This window comes from Dermacentor silvarum, chromosome 8 (genome assembly GCF_013339745.2).
Source record: "Dermacentor silvarum isolate Dsil-2018 chromosome 8, BIME_Dsil_1.4, whole genome shotgun sequence".
Taxonomy (NCBI): Eukaryota; Metazoa; Arthropoda; class Arachnida; order Ixodida; family Ixodidae; genus Dermacentor; species Dermacentor silvarum.
Window position 1 is genome coordinate 80,000,580 of NC_051161.1, and position 27,973 is coordinate 80,028,552.

Here is a 27,973-nt window from a genome sequence, read left to right on the forward strand (position 1 = left end):
TTGATACAAATGATTGGCTCATTTAGTATGGGCAAGAGGTTGTGTTAGGTCAAACGTTCAAGTAATTTGGCTATTTGAACTTGTTGCACGGCTTGATGTAGCAGCACAGCAGATGGCTGAGCAGTCGGAGGGTATGCCAAAACGCCAGAATGTTCTGTTGTCACGTGGCCACCTTCTGCGTCAAGACGTCATGACACATATACCTAAGGAAACAAAATCCAAAAGAGTTCGTAGAAAAGCTATATAGTCAATTGTGTAGAGCTCTGTGTGGCTTGCAAGTATTTTTCTGAAATTCTGAGGTGAAGGAACTTCAATTAAAGGAAAATTAAAAAACAATCTGTTGAAAGTGCCAATTCTCCTTTAACGCACTACATATCTTCGCTCGTAGAAGAATGGTGTCTGTGAGTGCGAAGCTCAAATCCGTGAAAGCTAAGATCCATTAATTGTGCTGAGGTTTGATGAATGACTTTGTGAAATGATGCACTGCAGTTTCATATCTTTTGCCGCGTATTAGCTAACTATTCGATGAAGCAGACAATTGTGCCCAGAATAGGAATTCTTTTTAACGATTACACAATGGCTTGTGGAAAACTGAAATAAATACCGCGAAAGCGTTTCGAATCACCATACTTAGCAGAGACTGCTCTGAGATTTACCCAAGTTTGATGTAAAGGTAGTTTGAGGGAAGACTTCAAGCAATGTAAGTTACCTTCTGGAAGTGCTCAAAATGTTGACTCGAAAATAACTGCAATTCATCACACATTTCATTCACGTATTTCTCGATACCACCGCCAGGCCGAGTAATGAATTTAACCTGCAATTAAGAAATATATAATCTGTTTAGTGGCCCAATGAGCTGACTGCGACGGATACTTGCCCATCCAATTAAATGCAATAATTTCAGTTTCTGATTTCCAGAAAAAAAACTGATATCTGGTACGGATACCTGGGCAAGAAGCTCTGTTTTGACAGCTTGACTGGGCCCGGGCAACTTCGAAACTTTTAGCAGTGGTGACATTCAGGAGATGAAACAGTATAATGTTAAAAAATAGCCATTAATAACATTTACAGGGGAAATGCACATATTCTTGTAGATATACTCACATATATACTAACAAACACATATATCTTACATACACAAATAAACTGATCACACTTCAATAGCGCACATGTACAGGGTGTTCCAGCTATCATGCGGCACAATTTAAAAAAAGAGGAACGGCGTTACGCGAAGCCAAGCTAGTGCTTATTGTTTTCAGTACAGTGAAGCAGCCGCCAGTAATTTTTTCGTTACTGAGATTTAATTAGTTATTTGTAATTAATTATCTAACTCGAGAAGTACTGTCCTAATTATCAAAGTGTCATAATTTTTTGTCATCATAATTTTTTTTCGATTTCTTGAAATAACAGTTCTTATACCGTCACCTCGGTTTGACAACATGACGTCTATTGTTTGTTCTTCATTAAAGAACGGCACAAAGTACCTTTCGTTTGCAGACTAGAAGCTGCCTTTCCTGGAACGCCTGGAAAATACATCGAAGATATACGAGGCTTAAAATGAACTTAGCCTGCGTTTTGGGAAGCTGATAGGCTTGTGCATAGCGCACGTTTCATTGTGGTTGACTGGTAGAACGTGAAAAGATTTCCAGCGCTAGGCATATACACTATTTGATTTTCTTTCTTTTTCTTCATTCTCGTTATTTTTCTCTTCGAAAGCACACTGCAGGCTTCATCCAGACGAGCAGTAATCTGATCAACTCCTAATAGGACATTAGGCCCACAGGATTACACAGCTTAGACAGTAGTAAAAGCATATGCATAAAAAGATTCGAGCGTCAAAAGGCAGAACATTGCTAAAATGCAAACATACGCAGCGCTGAAATTGTTGACGAAAGCAGACAGCCGTTTATATTTCAGTGGTTTCAGTACATTCACTGCTATTTGTAGTCTACTCGCTTAGACCATAATCTTTATTCTTTCATTTTTTTTTCATGCGATTTCTATCATAGTGGAACGTACTTGTTCTGTCGGTCTGACCATGGGCACATACTCAGTAGCACATTCTCATATGTGCAAGAGAAGATTAGCCCAAATATAGGAAATTAAGGAAAATAAAGAATAGTTTGTAAATATCATGCGCTATTCTAATACCATATATCTGTGCTCTGGACATACCTGTAAGTCGATGTTCTAAGTGCATGTTTTATGTCGTGATTTATTTTACTATTATGTGGAATGAAAGAGCACTCACTGGCACTACTTTGCCGGTGTCTGGTTGCCCAAGAATGGTGTACCAATATATAAGAAGTTATAAAAGTGATTGAATATCACTCGCTGATCCAATTAAAGGTTTCGTGTACTTTGAGGACATCCCTGTGAGCCTACATTACATGTACAGGTTATATGTCGTGATTTACCGTTTTCATCGTGCAGAATAGAGTTGTGCTCAATGGCGCTATACTTAGTCGGTTGGTATGAAACCGTACCACAGAGAAAAATTCAACAAGAGAGGACACTCGGCGAAAACTGGCAACAGGAAATACGTCACGCTGGTATTAACATCAACCGATAGTTGCCGCAATCGGTTAACATAAAAAAGAAGAAAGAATGTGAAATGAACGTAACAGAAACAGTTTTTTTCTTTCTTTCCCGCTAAAACTAAAACGTATTGCGTATAACTGAACTTATTCTTTGCAGCTTCTCTTTCTTGCGTTAACCAACAAAAAACTACCGGCACGCCAGACACGCCAGATACATGCTTCATGCGCCAGCCACGCCACCGAACGAGCGAGGCGGGCCGCGCATGTGAGCGTTCGCCTGTTCGGCGACCTGTCGACCCGTGCGTTTTTTTTTCTCATTTTTATTGTGATGTAGCCTGGTTTCCTAGGCTCCCAGCGCATTATTCCGTTCCTTCTGCACTTCGAACGGCACCACTGCACTATTGGACTACGGCAAGGTGAGACATACTCTTTTACAGCCTGCGACGCAATTCAAGCAGTTAGTCTTACGGCACGGAGCAGTACCCCAATATAGCACTGAAATTAGTGGATATAGGGCCCATAGAAAGCGTCTCAAACATGTCCCAGTAGGATTCAATACAAGCCAAACTAGCTGTCATGAATCCTACTGGGACATGCTTGCGACACTTTCTATGGACGCTTTCTATATTGACGTACTTTTGAGGCGCGTTGACAGCACAGGACTTTGTGACGTAGTAGCGAAAAGCAGCTCGGGCGCAGTGCGCAGCTTCGCGTGTACTGAATCTTACTAGGACCAGCTTGTGGCGCTTTCTCTGACACCCAACATTATTAAAAAGTTATTTTATTACATTTTGGGGTACTTTTGTGGCACTTTGTCCGCACCCAACACTGCGATGCAGTTAGCGATAAGCTGCTCGGCCGTCGTGACAAAGGTTCTTCGGCGTGTACTGAACCTTAAATGGAAAATGAGACATCCACCCAAATTGTAGCAATTGCTACAAAGGAAACCTATATGGGTTCCTCAAAAGAAAAGCCTCCCCGTTGAAGAAAAATTCGTCCTGGTCCTGGAATTGAACCCACGACAACCGTCTTTCCGAGGCAGCCGCTCTACCGTCTGAGCTAAGCAGGGGACTAGCAGATGGCAGGGTGAAGTCAAACTTATCAACAACTCCGTGGTTGCTTAGTGGCTACGGTGTTGGGCTGCTAAGCACAAGGTCGCGGGATTGAATCCCGGCCACGGCGACCGCATTTCGATGGGGGTGAAATGCGAGAACACCGGCGTACTTAGACTTAGGTGCACGTTAAAGAACCCTAGGTGGTCCAAATTACTTCAAATTCCCCCACTACGGCGTGCCTCAAAATCAGATCGCAGTTTTGGCACGTAAAACCCTATAATTTCATTTTTTTGGACCCGCAATATAGCAGATACTTTCTTTCAGTAGTCACGCTTGTCGAAAACGCGACGAGCGATTGCCAGAGTAGATTACACGGGCGTATGTTGGTTGCGCCGGCAGAACGAGCAAAATACAACGCTGAGGAGTTCAAATACCAGGAACTTGAAACTAAAAAACTTTCCGTCTTCTGAACGAAGAAAACATGCTTTGCACCCACGCATTTGTCTTGAGTGCGATTAGAAGGTATTCTGCGAGCATCTAGCATGGTCTGGCCTCGAACCTATAGGTTCTCGAGCTAGACCATGCTAGAGCTGGCCACAACATATATGTTGTGGCCTGCTCTCTACACGTAGCATACCATCGCCTTGGCTGAAGCCAAGTTGTGCCGAAAACGTGCAGTTGCCCGTGCACTTGTGCTCTTAAAGTGCAGGAAATAATGCCCGGGAATTAAAGAATTCTTGGAAATCATATATTTTCTTGATACTTTATGGTATTGTTTGGGATGAGTCGAGTATTTTCTACGCCATGTATGTAAAAGTGAATTGCTTTTGTTTGTAATGCCACCCATTATCCACTTTCACATTTTCGCCTCTACACGCAGCATTCCTATAAGGTCTATATACCAAACTGACCCATGCTTGTAATTTACTTCTTCAGCTGATGCTGTCCGGTGGAGCTTCGTACGAGAACTACGGGTGCTTACCTTGTGCCACTCATTGGAGGAATGAACAAAAAGCCCAAAATAAGGATTTATATAGAGCAAAATAAACATTTCCCCATTTCACAAGGCGTCATGTGTTTACTGTATGAAATTTCACACTGCACAACTTCGCGCGGTTGAACGGTAGAAGCAAAAAAGAGCAAGAAAAATGTGGGCAGCTTGCACTAGTGCAGCAAGGCAGGAGTAAACAGTGGAGCTGGTGATCGACCTAGAGAGAGAGAGAAAAACATTTATTTAGACCGTCGAGTTGATCTTGAGGACGAGTGGGTGGTGTCCTCATTCCAGAACTCCACTGGCCATGGCTGCTCGACGTACTTGCTGGACGAGAGCTTCTTGTCCCGCCAGGGTATCGCCGGTCAGCTGTACCTCCCACCGCTCAAATGACGTGTTAGGCGTCTTTAAATGTTCAGGTTTGCCCCCGCACCCCCACGAGATGTGAAAGAGCGTAGGGCGCGTGTCGCCGCACCAGGGGCAGATGCCGCGATATGTTCGTGCGTATATTTTGCTGTATCTGTGTAGGTTTGAGAATGTGTTTGTTTGGATAAGTCTGAGGGCTATTGCCTCTTCAGTGCTGAGCTTTTTGTGAGGGGGAGAATAAATCCTGCGGTTGAGTCGCTGGATCTCGAGTCGGTCGCAGTAATTTGATGGCAGGGGCACAAAGGTGAAGGGTGGGGATTGATCAGACGATTGGTTTTGCCCCGCTCGGTTAATTAGCGCTCGAGCTAAGGCGTTCACCCTTTCGTTCCCCTCGAGTCCAGCGTGACCCGGCGTCCACGTGATTTGATGTGATTCTTGCAGCCTCGGGCCTAGAATCTTAGCCGCCAGCACCGGTGTTCGTCCGTTGGTAAAGTTGCGGCAGGCCTGTTGCGAGTCGGTAACGACATGAACTTCCCTGCCCACCCTGTCATGTTGCTTTATTACTAGCGCCACGGCTGGTCTCAGCCGCAGCTGGGGTCTCTGCGCTGACGGAGGCCGCGAGGGTTAAGGAGTTGTCTCTCCCGTTCACGGCAGCTACCGCGAAGAGGCCCCCTGCAGGGTACGCCGCCACGTCCACGTACGTTACGTTCGGGTCCTCCTTGAATTGTCGGGGCTGTCTGTCGACCCGCGCCTTGCGTCGTTCTTTGTGGAGTTCATGACTCATGTGCTTTGGTATCGGGTTTGCCAAGATCTTGCTTCTGACCTCGGGCGGGAGTGATCGTTGCCCATCAAGGGCACGAAGCTCCGTTGGCGTGCCGGTCTGGTGGAGGATGGCTCTGCCCGCCGCCGTGTTCCGTAGTCTGGCTTTTTGCGAAGCCATAAAAGCGTCCGATAGCTCAGCGAAGGTGTTGTGGATCCCGAGAGCCGCTAACTTCTCGATTGAGGTGGTTACAGGGAGACCCAGGGCCGTTTTGTACGCGCCTCTGATGATGGCATCCACTTGTTCTTGGTCGCGTTTGTTTAGCGAGTCGTAGTGATACGGCATGCTAAACGTTACTCTGCTGATCACCAGAGCCTGGACGAGGTGGAGCGTGTCCTCTTCTCGCATGCCCTTGCGGCTTCTTGTTATTCGTTTGATAATCCGCGAGATCTGGTTGGTTGTGGACGTTAGGGTTTGGATGGTGTGGGTGGCTTTCAAGTTGCTCTGGATCCAAAAACCCAGTATCCTAGTCTTTTTGCTTTCCGTGATCTTGTGGTCCTCTAGATAGAGTTCGATAGGGCCGGGTGACTTGTAGATTCCTCCTCCATGCACCCGGATCACCTCGGACTTCTCGGGCGCGCAACGCATCCCGCTCGCTGCCGCAAATCTCTCCACGGCCTGTCGCGGCCTCCTGAAGGGTCGCCTCCTTTTGTGCGAGGGAGCCCTTGGTGGCCCAGAGCGTGATGTCATCTGCGTATATGGCGTTACCTAGGTCTGGGATCTTCCGCAGCTCTTTGGTCAGTGCTAGCATCGCGATGATGAAGCGAATCGGGGAGACTATCGCCCCTTGCGGCGTTCCTTCGTTCGGCACGTCGATCGTATCCGATAGAGTCTGGCCTATTCCGATGGTTGCCGTCCGGCCCGTCAGGAACGAGCTGACGTAATTAAAGATGCGCTCTCCGCAGCTGATGTCGTTCAGTCCCTTGAGAATGGCCTCGTGAGAGATGTTATCGAAGGCCCCTTTCAGGTCGAGTGCGAGCAGGAGGTGTTCTCCTCCCTTCGGGATGCCCTTGAGAACTTCTTCCCTGAGGATTAGGAAAGCATCTTGCGCAGATAGTCCCGGCCTGAAGCCAAGCATGGTGTGCGGGAAGAGATCACCGTCCTCTATGTAGTGTTGGAGGCGGGCTCCGATGACCCTCTCGTACAGCTTGCCGAGGCACGAAGCCAGCGAGATGGGACGTAGGGCGTCGATCGCGGGCTTCTTGCCTGGTTTGGGAATGGTCACGACTTCCGCGTGTTTCCACTCCTTCGGTACGTGGCCCTTGCTCCAGAGTTCCTCGTTTAGGTATTCGGTCAAGTCCAGGATGTGCTTCGGGCTCAGGTTTCTAATCATGGCATTGGTGATTTTGTCGGCCCCGGGAGCAGTGTTGCGCTGTGAGGCTCGTGCCGCGGCATACACCTCTTCCTCCGTGATCGGAGCGTCCAGTTCTGGTCTTAGGTTCCCCTTCGTATTTTATGAGGCAGGGTCGTATGGGGTCGCTACCCAGGTATCTGCTTTTTAGGGTGTCAATCAGATCCTGGTCATTCCCGGGGAATTTGTGAGCAATTTCTTGAAGCGTCCGACTGGTTGTCGATTTGGCCTTGTCGGGCTCGATCAGGCAACGCAGGATGGCCCACGTCTTCGCCGTGCTCAGGGTACCCTTGATCGAGGTGCAAAACTGGACCCAATTTTTCTGCGTCAGCTCAATCGCGTAATCCCTGGATTATTCTGTTATATGCGCGATTCGTAGACGGAGTTTCCGGTTTAACCGCTGTCGCTTCCACCAGTTTGAGGAGACCCTCACGGGCTTCCCACAGGTGTAAGAGCCGGCGGTCTACTTCGTGCGTCTCGACCGTGCGCTGGATGGTTTTGGTGGTTTGGATGTGGGCGTCTCTGAGGTGCTGTATCCATTCCGCTATGTCCGTTATACCGCTTTCGGGTGGGGAGTACTGCCTGTACGCCTCCCAGTCCGTGAGCCTAATTTCTCCAATTGTTCTCTTGAGTTTCGGGGTGGACACCGAGATGCTGAGGATGTAGTGATCGCTGCCCAGTGTTTCGCCCAGGTGCGTCCATGAGTACTCCCTTACGTTTTTGACAAATGACAGGTCCGGAAACGTGTCTCGACTAACACTGTTACCTACTCGGGTTGGTTGGAGGAGGTTGGTTATCAATTCGAGGCCCGTTTTGTCAACCGCATCGATGAGCGACCTCCCCTTCTGCGTGTCTTGTTGGTAGCCCCAAGCCGTGTGTCTAGCGTTCATATCTCCCACCACTACCAGCTGGTTGCAGCCAGCGGCTCTCGCGCTGTCGTGAATGATGTTGCGGAAGTCGTCCTTTTGAGCCCTTGGCGGACTGTACAAATTCAAAATGAAAGTGCTACGTCTACCCCTCTTCTGCGGGAGGACTTCTACTAGCACGTGATTAATATCATGATGTTGATAATGTTGTCCCACGGCCGTCACCGTTTTGTGAACTAAAACCGCAACCTTTGGTGATCCCACGTGTTTAATTACGTAGTAACCCCGTAGCTTGATGGTCTGGTTCCCGACCTCTTGAAGGCAGATGACGTCGGGGGGGTATGGGTGATTTTGGATGAAGAGCTGGAGCGAACTTGCCTTCTTGTTGAAAGAGCGACAATTCTACTGTCAGATCTCGAGGTGTTCGTGCGCGCTGCGTGTGGTGTTAGCCATTGCTGACGTTCATGCCGCCGCCGTCGCAGTTGTCGGCGTCGCTGAAGTCACCCGTATTGTTTATGCGCCTGTACGCCTTGATGCGTGTGTTGTTGCTTTCGTCGTCAACCCGCTTGCGCGAGCCAAACTCCACCTTGCGTATTCTACTTTCAAGGTCTTCACTGCTTAGTGTGTTCTCCTTGACCTTATTGTTTAATTCGCCCATCTGGTAAAGCATCTGTTGCATCGTAGCATAAATGCTTTCGAGGGTGACTACACTTGACTGGCCTGCTGCTGCCGAGACAGCACCGGGGAGCGAGGAGGACGTGGTGGTTCTTGAGTGCGGAGGACTGGAGATGGCGGGCTGGTAGCCTGTCGTTCCGCTTTGCGGCCCTGCCTGTGTGTTGTGGTTTGTTTTGCTTAGCATCGCTTCTAAACGACCTAGGTGATCGACCTAGCTTCTTCCAGGTTTTAGTAGGCTTCGCTAAGTTTTGCTAGGAAATGCTAAGTGCTGCTGGGCACGGTATTCCGAATCGGCTCGCCACCGATGCGCATATTCTCGCTTGGCCACGCGACGCACTTCAAGATGAGCAGCTACTTCTTCGGGTGTCCGGATCTTCTTTGGTCGTTCCATGTAAACTGTACATGTACTCGCCACAGAGTCAACGAGAGCTTTGCCGCTGCCGCGGTGGCTCCGAGCTTTATCTTCCCGGTGACGTCACGGCCAAGCTGCACATCAACACTTGCCAGGGCGTGGCTGGACGAAACCTGCCGAGCCACCGCCACAGGTGCCGGCTGCAGTCACGGACACCGCGCGCATTCGGCGCGAACGCGGGAAAACGCGGACGGCGTCGGCAGCATCTCTGTGCGTTGCCTTGTTGGTGCTGCTACAATTCCTTTCTCTCTCTCGCACGTGCTCTAATTTTCTCTTTCTCTCTCCTGAGCATAGCGCTGGCCGCTCGCATGCTCTCCTCCCCTCTCAGTAACGTCTCATGTCAAGGCAACATGTGCACGGCATGGAGAGGAGGCAAAGCACACGCCGCTCCGCGAGGTGGTTGCTAGGCAACGCGCAGTGACGTCTTCGCTAGGCCAGTTTTTTGTTAACGCGCTACGGACTGACGGTCGGCTTAAACAGTTCCGCTGTTAAAAAAAAGAGGCGAGCCGATCGGCCCAGCCGACGTAACGCGTACACGCCCAAAACCTAAACCGAAAACGTGGTTCAGTTTTAACATCAGCCGGTTGGTTCGCTACAGTAAATTCGGCCGCTGGGCACTATGGGAGTGTCCGCTCTTGTTGAATTTCTTTCTCTATGGCCCGTACTACCTGCTCAGCACACAATGACCATCGCAGGTCAATCCCAATAACTGTATGTAATAAAATACCCAATTAAATATATAAAAATACTATAACTCTCTAAGGATGGTAAAAGTTTTTTTTTATCCTTACACCTTTATGTACACGTATTTACACAACCGTTTTACTAAATACAGCCCAAATTAAGGGTGTGGGCGAGCAAATCGAAACACAATCTAAAATTTGCACCCTATACAAAATGTGTTCGCACACCTAGTAGCGCATTCGCTGCCGGGGGAACTGTCCTTGCATCTAACATGGTTTTAGGTTCTAAGCGTAATAAACGCATTTTCGGCGATTCAATGTGTTACCTTTCTTAGCGGAAACGAATACCAAAGAAATCATTTGACCAGGCTATTTGTAGCACAGCCTCTCCTTAAAGGGTGTAGCAGCAATGCCGTCACTTGCAGAGCGCATGCGTCGCAGCCCTTGCGCTGAAGGGCTCTGCAGAGGCACTAGGTGCTGCTACAATTAACACGTTTTAGTATCTAATTCTTCATAACGTACTTTAGCGTAGGACTACCTTTTCATTGACATTATTTTAACAGATACGCCGAATAATTTGGGCCAATATACAATGACTTGATTTCCACCATATTCAACTATTATCATTGCCACTCATCACCAAGTGTCATGGCGCTCTTTGGTCATTTCTGGCCCTTGCGCCAAAAAACAATATCAATCAATCAACCAATCAATCACTCAATCAATCAATGTGTTACCTCATCCACTGTTTTTCCCGAAACTGAGTCGTTTGTGTTTTTGCACAATTTATGGATATAGATACAAATATTTAAATAGCTGCAACGGGTCTCCTGTGTAGCTCCGTGAATAGTGTCTGTTTTCCACGTGGAGCTCCCGCGTTCAAATCAACCTCTGTCTATTTTTTCCGTAACCTGGTTACGAATGTCTTGTTCGCCTGTTGAATCCGTTTAAGTAGTAAGGCTAATTAACAACTGGTAAACAGTGGAATGTATGGCGAACTGAGGGGGCCATTTTTCTTTCTTTTCTCTCCTACTTGAGCCAAAAACCCTTCCTTAAGGGTGGTGATCAAATAAGGGTGCCTGTATTTAACACCCTAAGGGTTTTGGTCACCTGGTGACAAACTGATTTACGCCCTTCGGGGTGTTAGAAGGTTTGGTATTCCGGGACTGGGCGCGAGCTCGATTCCCGGCAGCCACCTTCCCATGGGGGAGGAATGCAAAAACACTTCTTTACTTGCGCAGATTTTAGTGCGTGGTAAGGAAGCAGAAGTGGACCAAATTATTCGAGAATTTTTACTATGACATCTCTCACTGTGCAGATTCGGTCGTTAAACCAAATGAAATTTAATTAGGTGAGCACCATTAGGAGATTCCCGTCATCAGGGTTTTGGCGGTAGGACTGCCTGCCTTATGCACGTCCTATCTGTGATGTGAATATACTACAGCAATAAAAAATGCATTTATCGAATAACTGGACTGATAAAGTGTGTTTTATACTTACCTTTGCTGTGCATATCCATGAACGAACGACGCTATCCAATGACATTATAGAATTTCGATCCTGATCGTTTAGCACTAGAAACGAGAACCATCGAAGCCGTTGATATTGTTTATACACCTCATTTTACCAAACGTGTCTCAAAACTGACTGCATAGCAAGGGGTAATTTTAGAATTGTGAGAAATTTTAAACTACGAGCTCGGTTTCTCGCTTTTTTCATTTTTTCTTCTTCTTTTTCTTCTTTTTTTTGGCATGTGGGAGTGTACTTTTGAGGGGAAAGAAATTGCACAACCTTAATACAGAGGGGCAGCTTTCTGTTCCATTTGTCCTGTGTGAATGGTCAAGATGCCGTTGATTGTTCGCCACAACAGTCGATAAGCAACTACCGTTACATGACGCTTCACCTAGCACAATGACTAACTGGTCGGGCAATGCTTTGCACGCCTTGGTTCTTGTGTCGCCAATGTTTATAAGTCGCCGGAACTTACGATCACCAGAGAGTCTGCTGCGGGCCTGCACAGCAAGCGCGTGTGCACGAGGCGTGTGCCACGCCGTGGTGTTGGATATCTGCATCTGTGCTTTAGCTATTGTTTTGAACTTATTGGGAAACATGTGCTAATTTGAAGTTGTATCATTAAATCTTGTTTCGCTGTTGCAAGACGTTGGTTATTGCTGTTGCGGCTGGCGAAGTACTGCTCCGGGAGCCGGAACAGAAGCGAGCACGCTTCAGCTCGAACTCTTTAATGAAGGTAATCGACATTACCCAGACCGTAAGAATACCGCGAAATTGTTGAAGCAAGAAATGCATTAGCCAAGCAATAAATTTGCTCTTTTCGGAGCTTCGCTGTACTTTCGCGGAAGTAATGCAGTGCGTTTTATTCGGCAGGTACCTCCAAGGTAACAAGATTCGTCGCATCGCAGCGGACACCTTCGTGAGCAACAAGAACCTGCGACACCTGTGAGACTTCTTTCACGCATGCTTTTTGTTACCTTCGATATTGTTGCTAGTCTCGGAAGCATGTTTACTTCATTACGGGCCGTGTTTCGTCCCATAAGGGCTGCACCAAACTCAGCACTTCTTCAAAGTAACTCAAAGGCAGACCTTAAGCATACCCTTGTAACTAACTTTGAACACATGAACTCTTGGCTTGCACGTGTAAATACAAAAATAAACACCACTGGATACCTTACAGTAAAATGTTTCACATGCCCAGTAAACACTCACAGAAGGATTTACGGCTGCCTGTGAGTAGGCAAAATAACAAGTAGACTGGAAACGAATGACTTCCTGTATATATATACAAAACACTTGAATCGTGTTTTTCAGAGGTAAACTTCTAAAACATTTGTGCTCTAAAAGCAGCTTACCTCCCCGGCATAAGTCAAGAACTGCACAGTATTTAATTTCTTGTGTTATTTTTGGGTACGGAAGAGTTTAGTGGTGGCATTTCCTGAATTTAGTGAGCTCATCAGTGAATTTTTTCTGGACTTGCACAAAGCTAATGAAAGCATTTGTTTGAGCCTTTTTCACCCTACGCAGCAACTAAGTGGCACCTCGGTCAATAAAAAGCTAATGCAAGGCTAATACTTTCAATGACCTAATAAAATGACATAAAATACTTACTTAGCACAGACAACTGGAGTGACACACAGCTAACGCAATTCCCAATTGTGAAATAAATGGTCACCTACACCTGCGTCATCAAACAGCCCAGAACTACTCATTATAAAGCATGGGAAAAGTTCCAATAACTGGACAGCCAGATTGGAGAGCTAGTGAAAAACGCAAATAAATGCACATACAAAACACCATTTACCACACTTGCGCACATAAATATATGAAATACCACCCGCATTTCGCTGCATAAAATAAATAGATAAAAGTTGCAAGAAAACAGTAACTGAAAGACGGAGGGAGCTGCAGTACTCATGTTGAAAAAAAATTCTATCGAAAGCAAGATACTTTCATATTTAATCTGACAGAAAACGTCTTTCCAAGCTATATATTACAAAAACTGTACAACAACGTTAACCAACAAGATGAGAAGCTATACCATTTTTGCAGAAACAACTAGTGCAAATAACTTCATGCATGTCAATTTTACGAATGCTTTCGTAATTTGGTGTACGTACATACTTTACAAACAGCTTAAACAAAGATGAGAATGGTGAAATAAGGTAGGAACACACACTAACGCTGACTCAACTTATTGACACGACTAGAAGTCTATTCGTGACGACAAAGATATTAAGCACACTGGCCAACTTGACAAAGAAATAGCCGTGCATGCGCGGCAGACACAGCCCGGTGCGTAAAAAAAAAAGAAACGAAAGACATGTTTTGCAGAATCAATATGCAGGTAAAAAAGAAACAAAAAAAAGTGAAAGATTTGTCCTATAGTTGATACCACCTAACAAGGAAAGCTCTTTTTAAAATACCAATTCTTTCCCACTAAGAGCAACAGGTAGCTTACTTATGCTTTTGTCTTCTTTGCAATCAATAAATAAGGCTTCCATAATTTTTCTTGTGTTCAGGTCTTTGAGATGAAACAATTGTTCGTTCTACCCCTCACAGAAGAAAACACAATTTTGTTTTATCACAAAATCCACGCATACATGGTTTCTTATCTTTGTCAAGTTCTAATGTGTTTAAAACTTGTCTTCAAGAATAAACTTCTAGTTGAGTCGGTGCTTGTATGTGTTCCTACTTATTTCATCATCCTCGTCTGCGCTGCTATTTCAAGTACGCATGTACCACTTGGTTAGGCTGATAAACATTCTCACAAGAAAAAGGAACTACCTCCACTTGGTAGCCAATGCTTTACAACTAAAAGGCAGAGCAAATCGAAAGTAAGCCTTCACATCGCGCATGAAAGTAAGCCTTCACAGCGTCACAGCATACACCACAGGGCAGCATAAAAAATAGTTAAAAATCCCACTTGACGCAGAGTGGCAACAGAGATGCGAGATTCCTGGCGAATCAGCTGCACATCAATGGATGTCTCTTGCAAGAAACGACGCCAAACTGTTCTTGACGAACGACACGTTAGCACCCGGGAATTTGCTGCATGTGTAACGTGTGGAGAAGGGAATGTAGACAAAATATGAGATTATGCAAATTAAGAATCTGACACACACTATACATAACTACGCACTAAATAGTAGTACACACTATACTAGCAATTAAAAATTTACGTCTCTTATAAGAGGGCTGTTGTGAAAATGAAGAAATATTGTTACAGTAAATGTTACCAAAGATACGCACGGCGATGTTTGTTTCCCACCAGTGAAATATATATTCCCGGCTCTCTCTGAAAACAAAAGACCATGCTATAGTGCACAGCCGATACCAAGCAACAGTCCGAATCTTTGGGAGCAGCAGGGCAGACCTACACATTCGCCGAGAGCGATGCGCGCGTGAGCGTGCTAGTGAGAACCGGCACCGCTTCTTAGAAGCTTAGTATCCGCTCCTGCGTGGCTAAGAACATTCCGCGCGATTTGTGTGCAGCGCGTCGCGTACGCGTCCTGTGCGCATCGCACGCTTGCGTCTGTGCAGTGAGCTGTCTTTATGGACGCGCCATTCCTCGCCGCGCAAACGGTGCTCGAGTGTGGCGCTTAGCTTGAGCTTGTCGCAAGAACTTGTTGTGAAATGTGATGGAAAATGCCGTGAAGCGACGTCGCACTTGCCGTGAAACTTAGTTCAAGGCGTTCGCAAACCAAAACACGGAAGAGCAACGGCGCGAACAGGCACTCCTCGCCAGTCGGTAGACGCTTCTCAAGCGAAAATGGCGGTGGAGCGCGACTGTAAAGAAACGAAGCCAGCGCGAAGGCCCACGTAATGCCATTAGGCCAATAGCGACACGGCGGCAGCGTCCACCAGGGCACGCGGGGAGGAGGCGGCATTCTTCAAGCGTGGCGCTAGTTTACCAAGTTTGAGGGGCTTTAAGCTCTTCTTCGCAATGCATCGCGCAGGCTTCGCGCACGCAGATAAACTGGTACATTTTCACTGTGCTGCGTAACTACGGATCCTAGAATACCGTACAGCCATTTTGCAGCGACAGCCGTTGCTCCCGTCTCTATGGCTAGAGTGTCGTTATTAGTTGGTAAAGTGGCGGCTTTAATAGCCTCCGTGAAGCGCCTGCGGTGAACAGGCTAGCCGCGGCACTGCGTTGCCATTCCCCTATTCGACAGGGAGTCTACAAATCATTGTGCTGACTGACTTTATAGAGAATAGCACTGCAGCGCCCCTGGCGGCTGCTCACCGTATGAACTCCCTCGTGCGTCCGACCCTCTAGAATGTATCCGCTTGTCAGCTTTTGCCGCACTGTCGCCACTTGCGGCAAAAGGTGCAAAATTTAATCATTCGCTTGATCTCCGTTTGTCATCACAAATTGATAGCATTCAAAACAAAGAACCGATATTTTCGGAAATAAAATGTTCGTTATTTTATTCGTTGTATTTTAATGTATTCGATTGAGGGAAAGTGTAGGTGCAAGAAAGCACCGCATGTGCCCTGTTCGCATTCGACGGAGTATAGAAAGATAATGCTCGAAGATTTCTCGGGCACGTCAAGGACATGCCCGAGAAAGGCGTGGCAAGCGGCTCACCGCAAGTATGCAGATAAACAGCGCGACAGCCACAGTATTGCTAAATTGCGATAATACGTTGATAACAAGGCGCTGTGCTGGCGCGTTTTGTTGCGCTGTCTTCTGTGTTTGAAACGCGGAAGCACTGTGCCGTGCAGGGTGCACTCATGTTGTCATACGCGGCATTATCTCGACATTTCTTTTTGCCTGCTGTTTTTGCACGTTGCTTTTAACTCCGTTCATTCATTGGCCATCGAGCAAACTGGGTGAAACTCGTGCGAACGAGAAACTCGGCGCATCTTGCATAGCACCTCAGCTCAAAAAAAGTTAGGGCATGGCTTAATGTGCATTCGTGACGCCCCTTCAGGAACTCCAACCTCAAAATTCCGGTGGGTATGGGTTCGGATATGTATGGGTACGGGTACGGGTACGGTGGAAAGATCGGCCGCGAACCTCACAACGTTCGAGGGCTGCGATGTGGTTGGAAAGCCTGTCAAGCATGGGCAGGTGGTATACCACGTGCGCCTCTCTATACTTTATGAAGATCGCCATATAAATCGGCTGATGTAAATGGTACTGTTAGAATTACGAAACTGTCAATGCAGACTGCTGCTTGCGCAGGTAGCGTTCACCCTCCACCTTTTTTGAGTGTTTACCGAGGCCAGGGGCAAACAAACCATCTGAATGCGCCCAAAGCGAACAGGTAGTAAAAGTTATATTTACTCTGCTCGGGTCACCCTCTCATTGTTAGGCCTTGGTTACGGCAAATGCCTCAGTTTTGCAGTGTGCCTCGGCATGTTCTTCAAGCAAGAGTAATCTGCTTGGCTGCAGACAAACGAATTGAAAGTCGCTTTTCTAGAGCGGGTGACACCAGCAAAGCTGGTGCGAGTTCTGAAATGCGAGCAGACAACACGACATGCTGACAGTTAGCGGGGCGAATTCCTTAACTGTAAGATTCGATGCGGGAGTTTTGTCCTTCTAAAGTATGAAGGGACGTGACTGAAGCCCCTCAGAAACTTTTGCTGGAAGGATGCAGAGCCTAGCTGGATGTCTTTTGTCGTTACAGGCACCTGTCACACAACCCAATTGAATCAATCGCTGCGGATGCGTTTCATGGCCTAACAGCGCTGGAAACACTGTAAGTACGTTTTCGCATATTAGAAATCTTTGTTGGCGCAAAGTGCGCTGTCATCATTTGAAGACAGCTGAAAGGGCTTTGGGGAAGTTTTCTGAATTCTCCGTATTATTATTATTTATTATTATTATTATTATTATTATTATTATTATTATTATTATTATTATTATTATTATTATTATTGTTATTATTTCGCATTGTTCTGTCTTCTACATTGGTCTTATTCGTAGATTTTGTCGCACATCATACTTTTTAAGTGCACCAGTTTGAAAGCTACGTACCTGTTCCTGGGCACTATAATAAACATTTGATTGATTGATAGATTGATTGATTCTCCTGTTTGAACACATATGTACAATGGACCGAGAGCGAAATAAGAGGAAAAGGAGGCTGCCACCGAAAGGAGCCCAACTCCTACGTACTCCTTTGGAAGGAAGAGACAGAAGCGTAAGAATGGAAAATTGAAACAAGGAAAAAAAAAACAGGCCAAAAAAAAGGCAAGCTGATAGGTCACGAAGATTAAAGTAAAACAGTGACAAGGAATTGAGTGCGGCAGTAGGAGCAGGAAAAAAAAACATTCCACACAAACAAAAAATTATTTAGATAATCAAATGCCATCTAATCTTCTTTATTTTGATTTTCCACTTCACACTTCATCGCAGCCATAACTTAACGTGCGTTTGTATAAGCGTAGCTTTACCTACAGCTCTACCGAGATGTAAACAATATCTGATATTTTAAAATTTCTCGCGCATGCCTTGCTTTACTTGAAACGGGCCGGCTTCTGGTACACAATAGTCACATTTCAGCTGCTATGGGAACTTTTTATGTTGATTTCAGATATTATTTACATAATCTTATCCTGCATCTATGATATATAGAAGAGATAGTAAATATTGGACATTTCCTAAGAACGTTTACTGGGTCCTTGGAGTGTTGGTGCATATTGTTTCTCTCTCTACCTTGCCTTGCAACAATATTTTGCATCGACATATCAACTATTTGTTAATTAACACGAGTACCACGCTGTTTGATCGACTGACTGATTTAAACCCTCACCGTGGAGTGTCTCTTTAGCTTGGCATTATGCTATTTAGGAGGAATTTGCGAGTTGAATTACTTGATTCCATACCGCATTAATATGCGGGTGAAATGAAAAAAAAAAAGCTTCGAGCATGCTTATACGCATAAATGTATGTACATACGCGTTTGAAGCGCGCTTCAGGTAACGCTCCTTGCAGAAAGAAACTGCGTGCTCAAAACCTCCATCTCCTTTATTGCACCTAACGTAGCTTTGACATGTCATGCCCTTTTTATAAACAGGGTGATCTTCTTTAAGTTCTATGAAAATTTAAAAATAGCCTGTTGCAGATAACATAATTCTAGTCCTTGAGCTGTAGTATTCCGTGAGGCGCACGCTTCTAGCACGATAAATAAAAACACATTCAACTAAGTAACAAAATTCCACTAATTATCTTTGGAACTATTTACTTTACTGCACATATTACAACTTTCGAATTGTAGCCGGTGATTTTGCAAGGTGTATCCACTCGCAATGAATTTCCAGAATGACGCCAGTTTGGAGATATGCGCCATTAAACGTGCCGCAGAAATGCACTGCTGTTCCACTTACTTTTTTAACAAAACGCTCTTTTATGCATTGAAGCACTAAAGTAACTAGAACGCCCATGTATTTCGTTCCACACTTTGGGAAATATTATCTCGAAACAGATGTCATCCTGGAAATTCATTTCAAGTGGATACGTCTTGCAAGCTCACCGGCTACAATTCGTAAAGTGCAATATGCGCCATAAATTTGTGATGAACGTAATTAGTAATTTTCTTGGTAATTAGTTGAGTATGTGTTTCGATTTGTCGTACTAGGAATGTCGGCCTCTTCGAATAATCCAGCTCAAGGAGAATAATTAAGCTATCTGCCACAAGCGATTCTTGAAAATTCTATAGAACTTAAATATGATCACCCAGTAGATGCCATACGTTTTTTTTTTTCTTTACCTGTGATATATAGAAGCGATCTGCGGAAGCCGGGCTGTATTTAGAAACGAAAATTAACCCATAAAAACAAACACACAAGATACATGAAAACACGTAGCTGGAACGCTAATGTTATGAGGCAAGTTCGGGCAGGCTGCGGGTGTGCGTATGCACTACAGTCTCGATGCGGCGAAGCGGAGACGACGAGAGAAGCGTTGTTGGTCTCACCAAAGGTCGCTGTATCGGACCGGCTACCAGAGCGTGGCAGCTCTGGCTCAGAGGAAGAAGACAGGCAGCTCGGCAGCACGGACCGACGGTGGTGACGTTCTGGTCGGGCAGCTGATCGTGGCACTCGGGCTCGTAGCCCGTCAGCTCACGTTCTGCCCACGGACGCAGACGCTCACCGGCCTCGGGCAGCAGCAGTTGACTATCGGGCAGGGTGGCGATGCCCGGGAAGGCAGGCGGCTTGGCAGCAGGGGTTGAGGGCGGTGGCGTTCTGGCCGGGCAGCTGGTCGTGGAGCTCGGGCCCGTAGCCCGACAGCTGTTCTGCCCACGGGCGCAGACGCTTGCCGGCCTCGGGCAGCAGTTCTCGAACGGATGGAGTGGCGGCGCCCAGGAATGGGTTGGCAGGAGGCCCCGGCCGGGTGAAGTCCTGGTGGCTCGGGTCCGGAACCCGACGGCCGTCTTCAACTCCCGATCCGGTGGCCGACCGTGTCCTGGTGCCGCTTCTGGAACTCCTCCTCCTACTGCCAGCGCGGCTCCTTTTTCTGCTGCTCTGGTCGATTCGTCGATTTCTCATTGGCTGCTCGAGGCTCCGTGTTCTTTTGTGATTGGATTGGCTTTTTTTATTTTTTTTTCTTGTGCCACGTGTTCACGCGCTGGCCGCTCTTCGGCGTCGTCGTTTTCGGCGCGGCGCGGTAGAGCGGCGCGCGCTCTCCTTGTCGTCATGCTTCTTGTTTGAAATGCACCGCACCTTGTCGCACACCACAAATATCACCGTCGCGCACCACACATCACAATCATGCCCTATGAAAGCACGTATTTTTTCCGGTGGTCCCATGTAATCGTTGCATTTTCGTTTGGGTATCAATTTTCTGAAGCAATTCGGCTTACTTTGCCACTCAAAACCACCCTTACATTGTCTACAGCTCTTTTATGTGGCAATCAAGAGAGATTGGTAGTTGAAATCGTGAAGCTTCGTTGCCACGTGGACACACAAAAAAGGGCTCAGAAATATTCTTATTGACTGTTTACCCTCTGTAGTTTACCTGGCATCGATCACGCAGAGCAGGCCGCTGAAATGGCCAACAGCGCTAGAGTAATGAATATCGCTGAAGCCGAAGTTTTGAGCCTAGGCCCTCACGTCAGAGCCTAGGGCCCTTCTTTGTCAGGGTCAGGGGCCTATCCAGTGACATGCCTTTTACGATCGCCGTTGATCGCTTTAAGCCCTTCATCATCCTGACCACTTCTATCTTAATTACTTCTATTTAGGTCACAAGAAATGCGATACGAAGAGTACCTCTGTATTATTTTCCCACCCTCGAGGATGGACGCCACCAGACAACTTTGTGGCCATGCTGACTTGTTATCTAGTGGAGTGAAATGGCCCGAGCTTGACGCGAAGAAGAATGTGCCAAAGTGCACCATAACACCTTCGCTATACTCTCCGACCTCCACGCGGGCTCCCTCGACGCGCTGCAGCTCTCGTGTGTAAACTGCGGCTCGGAGCAGCGGTTACGCCTTTATCAGAACGATTGACACTGACTAGCACAAGTGGCACGAACCCGTCGATCACCTGTTGTGTGACTGTGGTCAGGGGCCGAAATTCACGAAGCTTTTCATTCGTAAGTGCGGCTGGCCATTCTCCAGTCGCCTTCGCTAATGATATGTCCAACACCACTATTGGCTGAGACCTGCTTCTGCGAACAGTTTTAGCGCAAGAAAGTTCTTGTGAATCCGGCCCCAGTTTCGGTGCACAGAGCGGAATCCAAGCCACATTAGCCCAATTGAACGACTGACCTCTTCTACAAAGAAGATGTTGGAACATTGACCTCACCATTAATTGGTTCGCGAGCATCGGCAGTCGTTATTGTTTGTTCCTTTTTCTGCTATATTTTAAGAGATTGAGTTGCCTTTATGATGGCCTTTGACTAAGTTCTTGTGTGCGCATACGCCAACGAAATCTTCTTTTCATCTCTCTCCACCGCATCTTCATGTCTCTCCCCGTGGTGTATTGTGGCCATCTAGATGCTTCTCTAGTTGGCCTCCATGCCTTTAAAAAAATTTTGGCCTCAGTGCCTGTTTCAGGATTGAGACGCTGTTAACTAGCGTTAGACAGACACAAGACAAGAGCGAGGCGCACACAGGATGGGGCAGGACACGACACTAACTACTTGTCTCCACATTTTTTTCTATATTTGGACGTACCAATACGTGCCTGTATAGGAGGAGAAACAGATGGCGAGATTCTGTACGGCTCTCCCTTGTGGCTGTCGACGAGCCTAAGAGTCAAAATTACGGTTGGGATTGACGCAACCAGCAATCCAAAGTATTCGCGCTACGGCATTCACTGCTGCATTTCCGAGTAAAGTTTAAGTTGTCAGCGCCATTACACTTGCAATATTGTGTCAATGAGAGGTGCCGAAAACTAGGAAATACGAATCAACCAAAAAGTAATAGGTTGGTTGGAACTGTGGCACAAATAAATTTAAATAAAGACTTTAAATCTAAGTGTACTCATGCAGTGGCATTCAGCACTGAAGCGATGATTTCAAGTGCCCAAGAGAGAGAAGGCATAAGTGAAGGGTAGGGAGGTTAACCAGGCTGAACCCAGTAAGCTACCCTGCACTGGGGTTCGGGGACAGGAGATTTAAAGAGAAGGTGGAGAGAAGTTCATACTTTGCGCTGTTACACACACAAGCGTTCATCGCTGAGTCAGCCACGGGCAGTCATACAGGCTGGTTCATTTCAAGAAAGGCAGTAGAGCCTTAGTGGCCTTGCACATAGCATACGCACTAGGCCACGGGCCCAAGAACTTCTCCTCTGTGAAAGGCGTGTCGTCTAAGTGCCCCAAAGCTATCCGAAGGGCACTCCTCTCATCTCCGTATGTAGGGCAGTCACAAAGGAGATGTTTGGTCATTTCTTCAGCACCACATGTGCTGCAATTGGCATTGTCCGCCACTCGAATTAGGAATGAGCAGGCGTTCTTGAAAGAAGCTCTTATTCGCAGGCGGCACAGTAACGTTTCTTCCAGTCGGTTAAAACCAGGTAAAAGTAAACCAGGTAAATCTCATATGTGCATCCATGGCATATAGGCGCCGGTTGGTGAACTCTGGTGTATTTTATTTTCTTTGAGTCATAATATTGGTGTCGTGCTGTATCTGTTCTCCACAACTGTATCAAGGTTCTTTCACATTCTTCATGTGTCTCACGGGCAGCTTTGTCGGCACTTTCAATGCCATTAATATTGCAGTGACCAGGTAGCCACTGAATTACAATGTTGTGGCCTCGGTCCAGCGCTTGATGGTGGCGTAATTGTATCTCTGCTACCATTTGTGCATGCGGGCTGCGGCGCAGAGTTGATAAGAATAATTGCAAGGCTGCATTTGAGTCACAGAATATAGCCCAGTGATTTCGTGACAGTTTATGCACATAAAGCACTGCACTACTGATGGCGGCAAGGGCCGTGGACCCTGTCGATGTCATGACGTGGCTGATATTGACCTTCCTGGAGTCTGACGTCGACGGAATAACTATACCGCACCAGTAGAGCTGGAGCCATCTGTACAAATGTGAACTCGATTGGAGTAGGCATCATGCTGAAGATGTAGAGCGGCTTAACTCAGGGCACGAGTTCACAAGTCGGACTTCTTACCAACTCCTGGCATGGAAAGCCGCACTTGTGGCTGCCGGAGACCCCACAAAGGACAAGGCAATCTTGCTGCAAACGTGAAATCACATAGAAGAATGAATGAATTAATGAATGAATAAACTTTATTGCACGAAGATTGGTCGGTGTGGTTATTCTCGGGTGGAGCCCTCTTATGGAGCCCCACTGGCCGCGGCGGCTCGCCGGGCCTGGTCCAGGGTCGCCAGTTGGCTTCCCAATGCCAGCTCGGAAAGCAGAAGATCAGTAGGAGGCTGGAATGCAAAGATATTCTTACGAAGTCTCGTGCAGATTAATAATATGGCAACATTCTTGTTTTCATCTACGTGCGCAGAGACGTTATTCTCAATGCGAGAGTAACTATATTAATGTATAGCTTGAAAAGCGTAGAAATTGGACAAATTGAACTATATTGTACAGAAATGCAATGGCCAATTTCCCTTACCATCGCTTCCTACAGAAAAACGAAAAATGTACCTCCGCTTAGAAGGGCGGCGGATTGAGATAGTTGGTAGGTGATGTTTTACTGTGGAGAATGATAGCTCGAAGTAAAGGAACGCGGAATGACGAGACAAAGACGAGTGCTTTATCTATGTCGTTGTCCGGTATTCCATCACTTCGTGCTTCCGACATGCATAGCTGCACTGCGGTCTGCAAACTTTCTCCCAGTCTACGAACAAAGGTGGAGAGACATACAGCGCGTGTAATGTCAATTTATGGGCACAATTATGACTAAGCCAGGCAATGTTTGGGATTTTACTGCGTGTTAGTCGTGAACTATGGGCGAGACATCCGCTGTTCTCTCCTGTATAGGCCCCAACAGTAGCAGCTTTGCGCGTAGCTTTCGTACTACCTTTTTTTTAGCTTGAACTCTGCATAAATTGGGAATCAACCGCTGTTTCTATTTCATGCAGTGTCGCAGCCTTCTTATTTCGGTACCAAAGCTGAACTCGCGTCAGTGCGGCGATCAAGCGAAACGAACTCTTACAGGTCCCTCGCATTGTGAAATCCACTCTTCTAATTAGAGTCTTGTGTAGCGGTCACGTGACGCAGTGATCTACTTCACATGCGCGAGCATCACCTGCCCCTCAAGAATGTCAGTAATGCGCTTTACCACATTTCGCCGCAAAAAAAAAAAAAAATTGATGTGTTACTTTTTTGTGTGTGTTCGTCTCCGGGCTACTGAGCAAGTTCTAGCAACTACCTCTTTATCAAACTGCGCTCACTGATATATTATTTTCAACACGTAGTGCTTTACTTGATTCGGGGCTGCCCAAGTTGTGCTGAAATTCTTTATAACAACGAAACAAGAGTCACGCCTGTAGTACTCGTACTGCGCATGTAATTTGGTGTGTTGTAGTGTGCCTTTTTAATTTGTTTCTTGTTTGTTTCATGTTCTTGTCTTTTTGTTCCACTCTGTGAGGTGCTTGTGTATATGTTTGCATGAATAATAATAATAATAATAATAATAATAATAATAATAATAATAATAATAATAATAATAATAATAATATTCGATCGTTTATTTATCGTGCCCAGGAACAACCAAGAGGTATAAGTGCTGGAGTACGCATACAAAAAAAAAAAGAAAACCGCAGGGGAATACCATAAACAACAACCAAGAGGTATAAGTGCTGGAGTACGCATGCAAAAAAAAAGAAAACCGCAGGGGAATACCATAAAACAAAGCAAATAATAAAAACAAGATTCTTAAAAAGAAGAATATGCATATAAAACGAAAATAATAATAATAATAATAATAATAATAATAATAATAATAATAATAATAATAATAATAATAATATTAACAAAGGCGCAATAGCGCGTGAAAAAAAGTACATTCTTATTGATTATATGTACTTTTTTGTGTTTATACTGCACGTACCTTCAAAAACAGAGACCTGAGGAGCTGCTTGCTGACAGAGATACGTGGAGACTTGCTCGTTCATCCGAAGAACCTTACGCACCTGTGAGTTCTGTGTTACGCACCTGTGACGTGTCTGTCGTACCTTCGCGTCTCCGACGTGGCTCGAACACTGCGCGCACTGCATGGAGCTCGCGTATTTGAGGCCCGCTGGAATATTATAACGACTGAAGGTGGCGTTGAAGAAAACACAAAAAGAGGTTTCCGTACTCTCGGCTTTAAAGCGCGTGCCACGAACCGAGTTCCAATAGTGTCATGATGATGTCCAAGATTACGTGGAGCTTTCAGACGCTATAATCCTTTACAAAGCAAACAAAAAAACGCACTACGAAGATTTTTTTCCTAGACGTGAAACAGCGGAAGTTTGGCCACGAGAAGGGCTGGCTCTCCCACAATCCTAGCTGGCAAGACGTAGGGCACAAATAAAAGAAACTATATATATATATATATATATATATATATATATATATATATATATATATATAGTAAACGTACATATGAATATAAAAAAAGTTATCAGAATACAAGAACAGCTACTGTTCACAAGCAACTTTTCAAGGCACCGTACACGAGCAAATCCTGTAGAGCCTTAAAATCTGTCAGTTGCAAAAGCTGCTAAGCCCTAGGGCGTGGGATCCCAATCCCGGCCGCGGCGGCCGCATTTCGATGTGGGTGAAATGCGAAAACACCCGCGTACCGTATACATCGAGTGCACGATAAAGAATCCCAGGGGGCCGGAAATACGGAGTGGCCCACTGCGGCGTGCCTCATAATCGTATCGTGGTTTTGGCACGTAAAAGCAGAGATCTTTTTTGGTATATATATATATATTGTGCCTGCGCATAGCGCTCCTGCCTGCAGTCGCGGAAAGCATTGCGTAATGAACCTTTGCTCCGCCACCAAGGCGGCTGAGCGTAGCGTTGACGGTGCCCCTCCACTTCGCTTCGTCGTTTTTCCAGCCAAACGCATTCCGCGTTTGTCAACACAGTGTAGCCCTCTTTATGAGCGCACACGCCTCCGTATGATTACCATAACAAATATATTTGAATCTTGTCGTATACAATAGAAACAACAAAAAAAATTGTAACGAACGCATCCAGCCAAAACCTCAGAATTCAGTGCTTATGTTTCAAGAATTTCATTTTTTTCAGACGTTCAGTGAGATACTAAGAACGTGAATCTACCTTCGGCTTTAGCAGGAAGCTTAGGACAATCTGGAACGGAGAATGAAGGAATAAAAGAGCCGAATAACCATGTTAAGCAATATAGCACTGTAATTGCACCGCCAGACATTTGTGATGCTCTGAGGATCTAGTGTGCTCTCTGCAGAAAACTTGTTTGGTCAAATTCACTGATTAAACTATACACTAAAGAACCGCGTGGGCGTACACGCGAATACGGGACTATGCATTAAGAGCACCTCTTGCGTCCAGAAAGAAAAAAGCAAGATGAAAAGAAAGCTTATGCGCCGCTGAAGCTGGCAATGCTTATATCGAAAGTTACCGATTTATTTTCTTCTTTTCTTGTTAATTTTTTTACAGGTGGCTGGACGGTAATGACATTGAATTCCTTCAACCACATGCATTTGAGCCTCTAAAGCGCCTCCAGGTTCTGTAAGTAGCTCACAATCAGAGCAGGTTTCAAATTGTGGCCTAATATATTCGTGAGCGGTATTCATCAGAAATATAAGAGCCCAGACCACGATAATTTTTCTTTAACGGACGTTTTCGCTGTAAGGTAGTAATCTACCAGCCATGGTTGCTTACTGGCCTTGGTGTTGGGCTGCTAAGCATGAGGTCACGGGATCAAATCCCGGATGCGGCGGCCGCATGTCGATGGCGGTAAAATGCACCAACACCCGGGTACCGTATATTAGGTGCACGTTAAGGAACCCCAGGGGGTCAAAATTCACCTGGAACCCCCCCCCCCCCCCCTTCGTCGTGCCTTATAATAATATCGTGGTTTTGGAACGTAAAACCAAGGATTTAAAATAAGCTTTCTCGTGTAGTCGAATTTCGAACTGACGTGTTTTTTGTGAAACATACATGGTGCATGCATGGCTCAAGACAAAAAAAAAAAAAAGGCAGTGACACTACAGACAAATGAATGCATGCATGTTCAATTTGTGCGATGCATAACTAGATCGCTCGGTTATAGAGTCCTGAATTGAAACTCTCCAATGGAGGTTGTGTACTGAGAACCCTGCTGCAGCGGTGTAGCAAGAATACGAAGTGTGCTGTTGTGCTGGGATTCCTCACTTCTGCTTGGTTTCCAGGTCTCTAACAAGAAACAAGCTTGCGCGCCTGTCAGCGAAGGATTTCACGGGCCTTGTTTCTCTGCGAACACTGTAAGTATCGTCTGCAACTTCGACGAGCTTTTGCAAGCGTTAGTATTTCTAATGTTCGCCCGGAAAAAAAAAAGATTTGTCCACGAAATATTTCTGTTCTCGTATCCTTCTTTGGCAAAATGAACTAGCCAACCTGGGAAACAAATGCTACAGAATGAAAAAGAAATCCCGCACTGACGTTGTTTTTTGTATTTTCCTCACGGGTTACGATCTAGCGCTTGATCGCTTTTTGGCAAATGATCCTTTCTGGAGTACTTCATTCGTTTTGTTTTATTCGTGTCCTTCATCGGTACACAAGCGAATTAGTAGAGTCTAATGGCAAGAGCAGCGGACGAAGAACTTTGTGAGATAACGAGCCGTCTATTTTACCAAAGTAATAAACATGCTACAGAGTCTGGTTGGTTTCGTTTTTTAACCGGAAGTGGTAAGGATCATGCGAGAGCTAAGTACATTCGCTTCTCCTCTTCAGACTCGGAGAAACCACTGTGGCTTTGTCGGGAAAAGTTTCGTACATAAAATGTAGAACAGCATGCTTTGTATATGAGTATGTGAGAAACGTAGATGGGGCTTTTAAAACTCTGCTAACTTGACGAGACCTGCAGATGCTGTCAGCGGTAATAGCGTCAGAGAGCTCAATGAGCGTGATGGTGCTGGGTGCCGTCTTTAGAGCGAACTTGTTCCCGAGCTTGAGTGCGTAATGAAGTGCACGGTCATTAGTTTGCAGGGGGAGTCGAAAAGTTCATTATGGGCAAATATATTACATCCGGCGCGTCGGAGCGCCTCCGTTACTGTGTTAGAAACCGTAGAGGGGACTTCTTTTAGTCGGTACAATAAAAAAAAAC

General features: G+C 46.0%; 1 protein-coding gene across 1 annotated transcript in view; it reads left to right on the forward strand.

The window, feature by feature from the left end:
• Positions 1–27,973, forward strand: part of LOC119461479 (relaxin receptor 2-like) — a 222,061-nt gene that overhangs the window by 127,031 nt on the left and 67,057 nt on the right. The window contains 5 exon segments of the mRNA XM_037722807.2: positions 12,145–12,216; positions 16,911–16,982; positions 24,758–24,829; positions 26,326–26,397; positions 27,060–27,131. Coding sequence (XP_037578735.1) covers positions 12,145–12,216; positions 16,911–16,982; positions 24,758–24,829; positions 26,326–26,397; positions 27,060–27,131 — 360 coding nt within the window.